The sequence below is a fragment of the Heptranchias perlo genome, chromosome 29 (genome assembly GCF_035084215.1).
Source record: "Heptranchias perlo isolate sHepPer1 chromosome 29, sHepPer1.hap1, whole genome shotgun sequence".
Lineage (NCBI taxonomy): Eukaryota > Metazoa > Chordata > Chondrichthyes > Hexanchiformes > Hexanchidae > Heptranchias > Heptranchias perlo.
Genome location: NC_090353.1, coordinates 10,222,041 through 10,235,597, shown reverse-complemented (window position 1 = coordinate 10,235,597; position 13,557 = coordinate 10,222,041). Strand labels below are relative to the sequence as shown.

Sequence of the window (13,557 nt, the reverse complement as noted above, 5' to 3'; positions counted from 1 at the left end):
TCCTTGGTCACTGTCTGTGGGTGAACCAGACTGTTGTCCTATTTGACCCTGTGCTGAGCTTCCGATCCCATATCTTCTCCGTCACCATGACCGCTGATTTCCACCTCCGTAACATCGCACGACTCCGCCCCCGCCTCAGCTCATCTGCAGCTGAAATCCTCAGCCATGCCTTTATTACCTCCAGACTCGACTATTCCAATGCTCTCCTCACCGGCCTCCCATCTACCACCCTCCGGAAACTTGAGCTCATCCAAAACTCTGCTGCCCGTATCCTAACTCGCACCTAGTCCCGTTCACCCATCACCCCTGTGTTCCCTGACCTACATCGGCTCCCGGTCTGGCAACATCTCGATCTTCAAATTCTCATCCTGGTTTTCAAATACCTCCATGGCCTCACCCCTCCCTATTTCTGTAACTTCCTCCGGCCCTCCAACCCTCCGAGATCTCTGTGCTCCTCCAATTCTGGCCTGTTCCACATCCCCGATTTTAATCGCTCCCCATTTGTGGCCGTGCTTTCAACAGCCTAGGCCTTTAGCTCTGGAATTCTGTCCCTAAACCTCCCAGCCTCTCCACCTCTCTCTCCTCCTTTAAGAGGCTCCTTAAAACCTACCTCTTTGACCAAGCTGTCCTTATATCTCGTTATGTGACTCAGTATCAAATGTTTGACTGATTACACTCCTGAGAAGCACCTTGGGACATTTTACTACTTTAAAAGCATGATATAAACACAAGTTTTGTTGCTGTTGAGAAGGAAGGATTATGTAAGGCGAGGCTTTTGTTACGTACATTCGGGATGTCAAAACTGTATCCCATGGGCCAGATGTGGCTCCTGAGCCATTGCATTCTAGCACTAGAAGCCCAGGCAAATCAGTCCTATTTGTGCTTACGTTTCTGATTCGCTGTCCCATTTGAGTGGGCTATTTGACTATCTAAACTTGATAGTTAGACTTGACAATCCCAATGCTCTCCTGGACGACCTCCCATCCTCCACCCTCCATAAACCTCAGCTCATCCAAAACACCGCTCCCTGTATCAAAGAAACATGGAAACATAGAAAATAGAAGCAAGAGTAGGCCATTCGGCCCTTCGGGCCTGCTCCACCATTCAAAATGATCGTGGCTGATCGTCTAACTCAGTACCCTGTTCCCGCTTTTTCCCCATATCCCTTGATCCCTTTAGCATTAAGAAATATATCTATCTCCTTCTTGAATACATCTTATGACTTGGCCTCCACTTCATTCTGTGGTAGAGAATTCCACAGGTTCACCACCCTCTGAGTGAAGAAATTCTCTTTATCTCGGTTCTAAATGGCATACCCCATATCCTTAGACTGTGACTCCCGGTTCTGGACTCCCCAGCCATCAGGAACATCCTCCCTGCATCTAGTCTGTCTAGTCCTGTTAGAAATTTATATGTTTTGATGAGATCACCTCTCATTCTTCTAAAATCTCGTGAATATAGGTCTAGTCAACCCATCTCTCCTCATACGTCAGTCCTGCCATCCCAGGAATCAGTCTGGTAAACCTTCGTTGCACTCCCTCCATGGCAAGGACATCCTTCCTCAGATAAGCAGATTAAAACTCTTATTCCTCCCCTCCTGTGCAGCAGAGCCACCCATGGTGCCACAAACTTGGCTCTTGCTGCTTTCCCCTGATAAGCCATCTCCCCCAACAGTATCCAAAGCGGTATATCTGTTTGAGAGGGAGATGGCCCCAGGGGACTCCTGCTCTACCTGCCTTGTCCTTTTACTCTGCCCGGCGGTCACCCATTTCCTTTCTGCCTGCGTAATCTTTACCTGCGGTGTGACCACCTCACTGAACGTGCTATCCACGATAATCTCAGCATCGCGGATGCTCCACAGTGAATTCTCCCACAGCTCCAGCTCCGAAATGCGGTTAGCCAGTAGCTGCACACATGGTCGCCAGGGACACCTGTAGTGTTCATGATTTCCCACATAGTGCAGGAAGAGCATATCACGGGTGCGAGCTCTGCTGCCATGATTGCCTTAGATTTACACTGCGCTCACCTCTCGGACTCTCCTCCCGCTCTCGGTTTCTACTTTTGCACTGCGCTCACCTCTCGGACTCTCCTCCCGCTCTCGGACTCTCCTTTTACACTGTGCTCACCTCTCGGACTCTCCTCCCGCTCTCCGTCTCTCCTTTTACACTGTGCTCACCTCTCGGACTCTCCTCCCGCTCTCGGACTCTCCTCCCGCTCTCGGACTCTCCTTTTACACTGTGCTCACCTCTCGGACTCTCCTCCCACTCTCAGTCTCTCCTTTTACACTGTGCTCACCTCTCAGACTCTCCTCCCACTCTCAGACTCTCCTTTTATACTGCGCTCACCTCTTGGACTCTCCTCCCGCTCTCGGACTCTCCTTTTACACTGCGCTCAGCTCTTGGACTCTCCTTTTACACTGCGCTCACCTCTCAGACTCTCCTTTTACACTGCGCTCACCTCTCGGACTCTCCTCTCACTCTCAGACTCTCCTTTTATACTGCGCTCACCTCTCGGACTCTCCTCTCACTCTCAGACTCTCCTTTTATACTGCGCTCACCTCTCGGACTCTCCTCTCGCTCTCAGACTCTCCTTTTATACTGCGCTCACCTCTTGGACTCTCCTCCCGCTCTCGGACCAGGTCTCATTCACCAATCGTCCCTGCTCCTGCTGACCTACATTAGTTCCCTGTCCTCCAAAGGCCTCCAATTTCAAATTGGGCTGTCCGTAGGCCTGCCTGGCACCTTAGTGTTTTAGGACAAGTTGCCTCTTGCTGGATGAAGAAAATAAAGTAAAGAGTCAACAGTTGATTGATAATCATCTCCGAGAGGGTGTGAACCTACAGCATAAAACTGCATAGATTCTGCAATGAGAGCTGATGTGGGCACCAGAGGTGTCACAATGTGGAGGGATGACATTGACCTCAGATACCAGTTATTTGCACACCCACGATGGAAGGAGTCTAATGGCGGAGTCTATGCACAATACAATGAATTGGGACTTATAGACTGGGCAGGTCCAAGGGCTGGTTCCTACTCCGGGATTAGATAGCTGATTTTCCCTGGGCAATGCAATGAGATTTACACTTACCATCAGTGCTCCTGGGCTACAAGTCAAAAATCAGCCAGGTTTCCCACTCTCCTGGTCACCATCAGTCACCCTGATTACTGGGTGTGAGATGAGGACAGGATTGGGTCAGTTGTTTGTCTACGATACAATTGTCTGTCTCCACTTACGGTCTAGGTTCCCACATGAAGAATGGTCACTAGGGCAGGGTGAGTGATTGATGCTGACAGCCCCACCAGCATGAATCACAGCTTCCAGAGAGGGAGAGAAAATTGGACCAAAGAATAAAATCACATAGGAGATCATTTTAACTTTGGGCAAAATCGAATTGAATGCCCTTTATGCACCTCGCCCGATTTCCCCTTCCTATGACTTCAATGGAATGGAACCTCAGGCAGGTTGTGTAATGGCGACTAACTCGATATCGTCCGTTTTACATCATCGCCCAAAGTTAAATTGACCCCCGTGACTCCCCACAGAACTGGAGTCAGTGTCCCTTTAAACAGTGAGGTGTCAGACAGTTACTTAAAGGAACATGTCTGAAGGAACGGAAACCAAAATATTTGTGTAATGTTGTTATAAAACACAGATCGAGAGGTTTCACTCTGTTCTGGACAGTCCCTCTCCTTAAAATAACGGTGCCCAGTTCCTGCTGGGACCCCAGGTGTTTGTCAGTTTTACGCCCACGAGGGGCGGCTGGTTTGGGCTGCACCAAATCTCATTGAAATACTGAAAGCTGATTTGCTGAAGCCACCGAATCAGTGCAGTCCAACTTCACCCAATCACTGCTGATATTTAAATGAGGTGCAATTGGCTCTCAATATCCTGATTCTATGAAAATAGCAGATATTCAGGTAATAGATTGTATTTAATAGGTAGAATATAGTTAATAGTTTAAATAGTCAGCTGCTGATTGATAGCAAGTTCGAATATGATAGTTAGGTGGCCAGCAAGTTAGGACATTGGTAACTGGTTATAACTTCTGCCCCTATCCCATGAAGCGTGTTCACAAACTATTGAAACAGTAGCAGCACATGCACAGCAAGATTATCGAAATACCAACTGAAGGGGTTCACCAACACACTGAGTCAGGACTCTGTGTCGGAGTCACACAGTAAGTGTCCTACGGTGAGGAGCTTGCTGTATCGAGAATGTTTCAAATAGTTTCTCTGATAGGGAGCTACCAGCAACGTGCACTGTATCAGTGTGTTGTGTAGAAAAGTGTCACAGTCCTCCAGTTTTAGAAGGTGTCTGTATTAAGGAGAGATCCACAAGCTCAGAGTATTGCACCAGACTGTGGTATAGCAGAGAGTTCCAGTTGTTGGAGGAGTGACTTGTTGTTTAAACTCCATTTCTGGACAGAAAAAGCTGGCAAACATAAAGGGGGAAACTGGGAAATATCAAACAATGAACTATCTTCTCGTTTACTGCTGGGTAGCAGGGGCTGTTTAAGATGTAAGTTAGTTACTAACAGTACTGAGGTGTCAGTGCCTCAAACTGACAGTCTCTGACCCTGAATGAGCCTCTATCGAAGAGCATTGCACCAGACTCTGGTACAGCAGAGAGTTCTTTTTCTTTATTCATTCTCGGGATGCAGGCGTCACCGGTGAGGCCGGCATTTGTTGCCCATCCCTCCTTGCCCTGAGAAGGTGGTGGTGAGACGCCTTCTGGTGGCAGTTTGATACAACTGAGTTGATTGCTCGGATACTTCAGAGGGCAGTTAAGAGTGATGTGGGACAGGAGTCACTTATAGGCCAGACTGGGTAAGGAAGGCAGCTTTCCTTCCCTAAAGGCCATCAGTGAACCAGTTGGGTTTTTATGACAATCCGACAGCTTCATGGTCACTTTTACTGATACCAGCTTTTAATTCCCACATTTAAAAAAAAACTGACCTCAAATTCTCAATCTGTCACGGTGGTTTTGAACTCACGTTCTACTGGATTACTAGTCCAAGGAACATAACCACTGCACTGTCATACCCTGTTTTTATTATTAGAAGTGTGACCTGCAATTTAAACTCCATCTCTGGAATAAGGGATGGAGTCCAGCAGCAGAGGAAGCAGGCAAATAAAGGGATAAACTGGGCAATATCAGACAATAAATTATCTCCTCATTTACTGCAGGGACTGTTTAAGATGGAAGTCAGTTGCTGACAGTCCTGAGGTGTCACTGCCTCAAACTGACAGTCTCTGACCCTGACAGGGAGGGTTTCAGATCATTTGCCCTGGTTGGTCAGTGTGAATGGCTCTAATTTGCATGGATTTCCTTCCTGATGTGAATGGGTCTATAACTGGGTTCAATGGGCAGCTGCTGCCACAGTCTGTCTCAGATACACTCGGTGAAGGGCGGCAGGAAGCTCACTGGCAGAAATGATGCGGACGCTGTGCTTTTTCTGGTCTCTGGCACTGTGGCTGGGCTGTAAGTACAGACACTGAACTCTGCTCTTCCTGCAGCATCGGATGGGGAGCTTGGGATCACTTTTAAAGAGTCAATGTGTAATGTTTAATCCCTGCTCTTTTACAGATGGACAGTCTCAGACTCTGACTCAGCCTCCAGACCTGACTGTGAAACCTGGAGCCACGGCCACACTGGACTGCAACATTGGGACGGTCGATAGCCAATATGTGTACTGGTACAAGCAGACACCAGGAGAAGCTCCTCAGTGGATCCTCTATTACTATCACTCTCTCAGTGCCCCAACCTATGGTTCTGGGTTTAGCAGCAGCCATTTCACATCGAAAGCCAACAGCGGCCACAACATTTACCAGTTAATCATAAATAATGTGGAGGTGACTGACGCTGCCGTCTATTACTGTGGAAAGTGGGTTTCATCAAGCAGTACTTATGTGACACAGTGACAGAAGGTAAAACAAAAACTGGGAGCAGCAAATATCATACACTTAATATCTTTGTATCTGATAAAACATTCTCATGTTTTACATTTGATAAAGTCACTTCAAATTTTGTCCTTTATACAATATTTTCCAATTTATATCATTTCATAATTGATAATATTCTGAATCTCACTGCCCACTATTGTGTGTTGCTGACATTTAATGTCAGTCTGTGAATGTTGCTGTGTGTCCATTCCTTACTGCCCCACACCAGCTGGGACACTCGGAATACATTAATCAGACTTTATGTTGGGACTGGAGCATCTGAACGTGTTTTTTCCTGATTTCCAGGGTCCTGGATAACTGTATGGACTGATCCCAAGAACATCGCACTGTGTGGGTGTTCGGCAAAGGGACCAAGCTCTTTGTTGCAGGTAAGTGACTGGGAATTCCCTCCTGCAGCTACTAGCTGTGTGAAATTGCACATTTAGAAATTAATTAATAATTTAAACTCAGTTAATTCTTAGTACCCACTTGTTAGACACTAATTTTAGAGTGAAAATACTGATTCCAGTACAATCATGACACTAGTTCTGTTAATTATTGCTGTGTTTCTGACACTAATTGTTAATTAGTGTTGTGTTTCTAGGTCTGTTTCTGAGTGCCCTCTTTCTCTCTATTTATTAATGATCTGTAATTTTACAATTCTGATTGAATTGCAATAATTTTATTCCCAAAATTCTCTCTGAACATGGATTGCTAGTTTGTTTTTAAAAGGGTTAAATTGTGTTTCCCCCTCCCCCAAGTTGAGCTGATTCATTTAACAATGGTGGGAATGTTTTTCACCATTCGGATGAATTAAAGATATAAATTTAAAAATTATAAAGAGAGAAATTGCCTTGATGTAACACCTTCTCATGTCCTAAAGTGTTTTACATTGAACAGGCCATGGAGGGATTTGAACATAATGAGAATTTTAAAGTAGATGCGTTGGGGGACTGGGAGCCAGTGTAGGTCAGCGAGCACAGGGGGTGATGACAGACACAACTGGGACAGTCAGAACCTGCTGATCTTCCATTAAAAGGCCAAGAAGTTTCTTCACACGGGAAGTCCTCGGGCGAGTTGAAGCGGGGGAGGGGAGAGGGGAGAGGGGAGGGAGCCTTGGATATTCCCCCCTCACCACCACCCTTCCTCAGACTGAGGGCACTGAGGCCAATTCCGTTGACCCCTACGACGTCCCTGATTGACATCAGCTGACAGGCGCCAGACCAAGGGAGGAGGTCGAACCAGGGGGCCATTACTCCACATTCCCCCCCACCACACCGCCCCCCCCCTCCGCCCCCTCCCCAAACCATGGAACCCGCGGTGCCAGAACCTTCCGTCCTCTGCACTCTGCCTGGACATAGTTCCAGATTCCATATATTTCTCATTCCCGATTAGATTGCTCAGGATCGGTAGTTCTCGATCTTTTTAATACCATGGATGTCCCTGAGTTTTCATTTATTCAGTCATCCTTACCCATCCCCTACATTTGATTTGAATCGTTCCACGTACACCACTGATCCACATTTGTCTGCACCGATTCCACCCTGATCCTCAAACAAAACATTTCACATCTGTGCTGCATTTCTGTAATTGAAATGGCTGCAATTGATGTCGAATTACTGACTATACTCAGGGTCTCGGGACATTGCTGCTGCACCCACTCGTCCTAAAGGGACAATGATGCATTTCAGTCAATTCCAAAACACATCTGTTGCAAACCAGCTGCTAAAGCCCGGTGTGAGCCCAGACCTGGAGGTGTAATCCTGGCTCAGCCATCGACATACACGTCAACCTCGGAAATGAACAAAACTGTCCAACAGTTTCCAAAAAGCTGACACTGGGCCTCCAAAAAAAACCTGACCACTCAAGGAGAGCCTTGATTATAAAACTATGACACGTGAATACAAGTAGTTGCACAGGCCTCGTAACTTAAGCTGTAGGTATCTCAACACTGCTCCATCTGTATGAGAACAAGATAGAACAGGGGTACATGAATGACAGAAGGGAAATCCAAATGTTAAAGGCACAAAATTGGTTTCTTTCTGGCTGAGGGTTTGCTAGAAAATTTTGATTTTGTTTTTACATTAAAAATGTCGTATTCTGTTATTCGCTCATGGGATGTGGGTGTCGCTGGCGAGGCCGGCATTTGTTGCCATCCCTAATTGCCCTTGAGAAGGTGGTGGTGAGCCATCTTCTTGAACCGCTGCAGTCCATGTGGTGAAGGTTCTCCCACAGTGCTGTTAGGAAGGGAATTCCAGGAATTTTAAACATTTTACATTTTGCAGTTGATAGTTTTTTTTAAAAAAAAGAAAAAACAAACCTGTTACTCTCCCACGATAAACCTTCCCTCCCTGCCCCAGTTGAGAGGCCCTCGCTAGCTACCCACCTCATTCGGAGTCACTTCAGAGGCACTGTACCCCATCCAACTCCCCACCTTTCATGCAGACACTGTACCCCATCCAACTCCCCACCTTTCATGCAGACACTGTACCCCATCCAATGTTCCATCCTCTCAAACACTGTCACCTCTTCAAATCCCCCCAGTTCATGCTGGAACACTCGTTCCGATTCACCCCCATGCTAAAAGCACCACTCTCAGCCTCTGCTCCCTTCCCTCTTCACTTCTTTGCCATCCATTCCTCTCATCACTGCTCCTTTCTGAGTCCTGCTGCTATATGATTCTGGTTGCTGCTCATTCTGTGGCGGCAGCTCCGGTTCTGGTGAGAATCCACCCCTATGGTGTGCGGGGACCAGAATCTCTTTGTAGCCGGACTCTGGTAGGACGGCACTGTGGTGAAAAGGCTTGATGGTTTGTGCTGATGTTTGGCATCGCCCGCTAACACCCGGACCAGGCCCCAGACCACTTGCTGACTGTAAACTGCTGCTGGTTGCCATGTCGACACCGAGCCTGTGCGGTGGGTTAGCGGTGCTGCATCGTGTATGTTGCCAGCAGCCCCACATCAACCGCGTACACTTGGTTATTGAGAATCTTTCTCGCCGTTCCATCGGGCTTGTGTCCATGTGAGTTGTGAGCCTCCACCACCTTGCCCCAATTGACCATTCCTCATGGAGTAGCCGGGACAGCGAGTGTCGGCAGGTCATTCACCTGTCAATGGCCTTGTCCTGTCCTCACCTCACATCCACAACTGAGTGCCTTTCCAGGGAGAGGTGGGAGGAGGGAGAAGTCTCACTGGGTATCCACCAGGAAAGGGAGATGTTAGCTTTTCATCCCCCTCTCCCAACCGATGGGTAATGTGCCAATTGTAGCATCAGCATTGACCGACCTGTCGTTTACTGGTCTGTTGAGCTCAGGACCACACACCAGGTGCTCTCAACCCCTGAGCCACTGGGGCAATGGAGAGATTGAGATCTTTTTATCCTTCCCACAGCAATGGGTGGCACAGCAGGGGGATTAATGATGGGTGGTGAGGGAAGGGATAAAAGGAAGAGGAGGATTGTGCAGCGGGTAGGACTGGGTGGGTGTATTTCACCAGTATGGTACCACTTTATACTGGCTGTCTCTCTCCCAAGTCCCTTAATGGCTCAGTGCCAAAACACATCAACCATTGGGGAAAATTTCCAGCTTGAAATCATTAGAAATGAAAATGTTGCGGAATTTTGATCAGGCCCCCGATCGGCATCGTGTATTTTAGGCCCGGGTGGTTAAGTTGAAAATCTACGACATTGTGTCACTGAACCGTACAGGGTCAAGCCCAGCTATGATGCTTCCATGGTCAAATAGCCTGTCAGTACTTGGGTTAGATTATCGGCTGCGAGTCAGTACTGGCATCAATCACACCTGGTTCAGGGGTACGGCTTGTTTTGGGGACAAGTTTACAGAACATTCGGAGATCGGATTTGAGCCAAATCCTGCCCGAGGTCACTGGTTTGTGGTCAGAATCTTGGATCACTTCTCTCCCTAACCCAGGATACTGAGGCCAATTGTCCCTGGTGCACTCACCCCAGATCAGCTAACTGGGCACAGACCAGGGATGGAACCTGGGAGCTGGAGGTGAAGTTCCACAGCGAGTGATGGTCTAATCCATCGGGTCACCAGGAGGGTCCGGAAACAATAACTTTAGATCATAATTCCAGTCCTTTCTGTTTTGACTAAGCCTGGACAATCGTAAAGGGGCAATGCCCTGTCACTCACTGTAAACTTCTGGGGCCCACTATAGGAAGCTGCAACCTTTCACAACTGCTTCTATTAAACTCTGAAATGATGATGAGCTTTTCTATAACTTTACACAAACATGTTTTCTCTGGTTCCTATTGCAGCTCAGGAACTCCCTGTCCCTTCAGTAAAACTGCTTGGGCCTTCAGCTGAGGAGATGTCCACTAAAGGAGAAGGCACGTTAGTTTGCCTGGTCAGCAAACTGTCCATGGGCTTCGCTGGGGTCAGCTGGACAGTCGATGGGACTCCGACGAGCAGTGAGGTCCAAACCAGCGCAGTGTCGCGGAGCACGGACAACACTTTCAGTCTCAGCAGCTACCTGAGGGTCCCCGGCACTGACTGGAGCAGTGGGAAGGTGTACTCCTGTGCAGTTCAACAAGGAGCAGCTTCACAAACATCCGCAACGGTCACACAATCCGACTGTTAAATAGATTGAAGCTTCACTTGAGTTTGCTGCCAGATTAGTGGGGAATTCGTCACCTCTTTTCCCCCACCCCCTCTAGTACCCATTTACCCCACTTCCCCCCCACCCCCCACCCTGCCATCTTCTACCCTGTTACCCTTGGTATCCGCTGCATTTTGTGCTTCTGTTTGGCTTTGTGTGGTTCTGCTGTATTATTTGAAGTGTTTTTGTACCTGATGGAGGTTTTGCTCATTTCTCCCATTACAAGAGACTACACGAGGGTTAAAGTGGCTCTAATCAGGAATTTCACTTCAAATGGGTTCTTTGCTCAGCACCAATGCTGGATTTAATGAAAATAATTAATGAAGATTGTTTATGATCTGCCAACAGCATCAAACTGACAATGACTGTCATTGCTCATAACTTCCAATAAAGAGAACCTGTGCAGGAAACTTACCCAAGTGTGTGTGTTTTGTCAGCTTGTGTGCTCCTCCCCATCATTGACACCAGCAAAGTGGTCTAGACATGAGGAGACCCAACACTTTGCTCCAATTCTGGTCCTGTTTCCGTGCATCCACGAATGCTGAGAGAAGTCTGAGAGGAAGTAGCAGAGGGTCTGACCACAATCTTTCAAACATCCTTGGATATGGAAGTTGGGTCAGGAAGGTTCCTACTGTAACACCTCTGTGCAAAAATGGATAAACTGGGTAACTATAGACCAGTCAGATTAACATCAGCAGTGGGTTAGTTTCTCGAGGCCATTATACGGGATGCATTAATACTCACCGAGAGACATGGGCTCATTACCGAGAGTCAGCATAGCTTCATAAAAGACAAATAATGTCTGACAAATTTAATGGAATTCTTTGAGGATAAAGGAGGTGCAGTAAATGTTGTGTATATGGAGTTTCAAAAGGGGGTTGAAAACAGGTCACATAGGAGGCTTGTTGATTAAAATTAAAGGGAATGTAGCAACGCAGGAAAGGGAGTTGTGGTTAATGGGTGTTCATTTGCCTGGAGGGAGATACACGGTGGTGTCCCCCAAGGGCCAGTGTTGGGACCATTGCTTTCCTCAATATATAAATGATCTGGATTTGAGTATGGGGTTATAATATCAAAACTTCTAGTCAACACAAAAATAGGGAATGTGATTAACTGTGAAGAGACCTGAATGCAACTTCAGGAGGATAGAGACACGTTCCTAGATCGGGCCAGTCGATAGATGAAATTTAATAGTGAGAAATGTGAGGTGTTACATTTTGGGAGGAAGAATAAGTGAGCACTTTACACTAAAGGAGGTGAGAGACTTAAGTGTTTAGATACACCGATCTGTAAAAGAAAGTGAACAAATTGATAAAGCTGTTTAAAAAAAAAAGCATATTGGATCCAGGTTTTGTATCGAGGGGCATAGAGTTCAACAGCAAAGAGGTAATACTAAACCAAAACAAATCATTGGTTAGGCCATAGTTAGAACATTGCATTCAGTTTTGGGCACCCTGATGTTGGAAGGATGTCAAGGAATGAGATATCAGGGATGAGAGGCTTTAGTTATCAGGAGGGATTAGATTAATTGAGGGTCTTTTACTTCGATCTCTTCTTAACCTTCCTTGTTCTAAGATCGGTGTTGAAAATGGAGAACTTTTGTGAAGGTAAATTGGGTAAAGACTATTTCCAGAGGTTGGTTAGTTGGTAACAAGAGGGAATAAATCTAAGATCATCACCGAAAGAATGACTGGGGAGGGTAGGAGAATTGTTATTACAGAGAGGGTAGTTAGGACGTAGAATGCTGTACCAGGAACAGTGGTGGAAACGGAATGCGAAAGATTTTCACAGGGGAAGTGGATAAATATTTGAAAAAGAAAAATTTAAAAGAGCAGTTGAATGGGTGGAATAAAGGAACTAATTGGATTGGTTTCTCAAAGCATCGGCACAGGTGCAATGGGCCGAATGTCCCCCTTCCCTGCTGTAAGATTCGATGATTCCGTGCGTGGCCATGGAGGGAGTGGATTGTGTGACACATCGTCCGGAGATATGTCCCAATTTGACCAGCTCCCAACATTTTTCACTTATGCTGATTACAAAAGGCCCAAGCCCATTCTGAATTGAACGTAACCTGATGCATGAAGTGAATGAGCGACAGCATGTTTGAGTGGGTGAAGACAGAATATGTGATGGGATATATTATATTCCCTGATCTCTTGAATAACCCCATACTGAAATGTCATATTTTACAAAATAAACTATGATCTTAAAGGGTAGTGGGGGGGGGGGAAGATCAAGTAAGTGATGAGAACATTGGGGTTTGAAACCTGTAGATTATAGGAGCAAAGAGAGACTGATGGAGGGAAAGAGTTCCACATTTCTGAGATCCTAGAGAGAATGAGTTAAAGTGGAGGATTGTGTGATGGCTCTTCATTTCAACACAGAGACAATAACAAAATCAACAACATAAACTTGCATTTATACAGTGCCCTTAACATAGTAAAATGTCCCAAGGTGCTTCACAGGAGCATTATCAAGCAAAATTTGACACCAAGCCACAAAAGGAAGCGTTAGGACAAGTGACCAAAAGCTTGGTCAAAGAGGTAGGTTTTAAGGAGTGTCGAAAGGAGGAGAGAGAGGTAGCGAGGTGGAGAGGTTTAGGGAGGGAATTCCAGAGCTTCGGACCTAGGCAGCTGAAGGCACAGCTGCCAATGTTGGAGCAATAAAATCGGGGATGCACAAGAGGCAAGTATTGGAGGAGCTCAGAGATCTCAGAGTGTTGTAGGGCTGGAGGAGGTTACAGAGATTGTGAAGGGCGATGCCATGGAGGGGTTTGAAAACAAAGACGAGAAATATAAATTCGAAGCGTTTCTGGACCGGGAGCCAATGTCGGTCAGTGAGCACCGGGGTGATGGGTGAACGGGACTTGGTGCGAGTTAGGATACGGGCAGCAGAGATGTGGAGGAGCTGAAGTTTATGGAGGGTGGATGATGGAAACCAGCCAGGAGAGCATTGCAATAGTCCAGTCTAGAGGTACAGGATGGATGAAGGGACTG

At 46.7% G+C, this 13,557-nt stretch overlaps 1 protein-coding gene across 1 annotated transcript; it reads left to right on the top strand.

Annotated features, from left to right (window-relative positions):
- The first annotated feature begins 5,368 nt into the window (after positions 1-5,368).
- LOC137299388 (immunoglobulin lambda-1 light chain-like) lies at positions 5,369-10,975 on the top strand. The gene is made up of 4 exons (XM_067968091.1): positions 5,369-5,481; positions 5,587-5,907; positions 6,296-6,331; positions 10,221-10,975. Exons 1-4 carry the CDS (start codon positions 5,433-5,435, stop codon positions 10,541-10,543), a joined length of 729 nt encoding a protein of 242 aa, XP_067824192.1. The 5' UTR covers positions 5,369-5,432; the 3' UTR covers positions 10,544-10,975.
- The last annotated feature ends 2,582 nt before the right edge of the window (positions 10,976-13,557 follow it).

Excerpts from the sequence above, each read along its gene's own strand:
- LOC137299388 (XM_067968091.1), top strand. The coding sequence starts at position 5,433 with ATGATGCGGACGCTGTGCTTTTTCTGGTCTCTGGCACTGTGGCTGGGC. Across the intron at positions 5,482-5,586 it reads TCTGGCACTGTGGCTGGGCT|ATGGACAGTCTCAGACTCTG; the intron begins GTAAGTACAGAC and ends GCTCTTTTACAG. Across the intron at positions 6,332-10,220 it reads GACCAAGCTCTTTGTTGCAG|CTCAGGAACTCCCTGTCCCT; the intron begins GTAAGTGACTGG and ends TTCCTATTGCAG.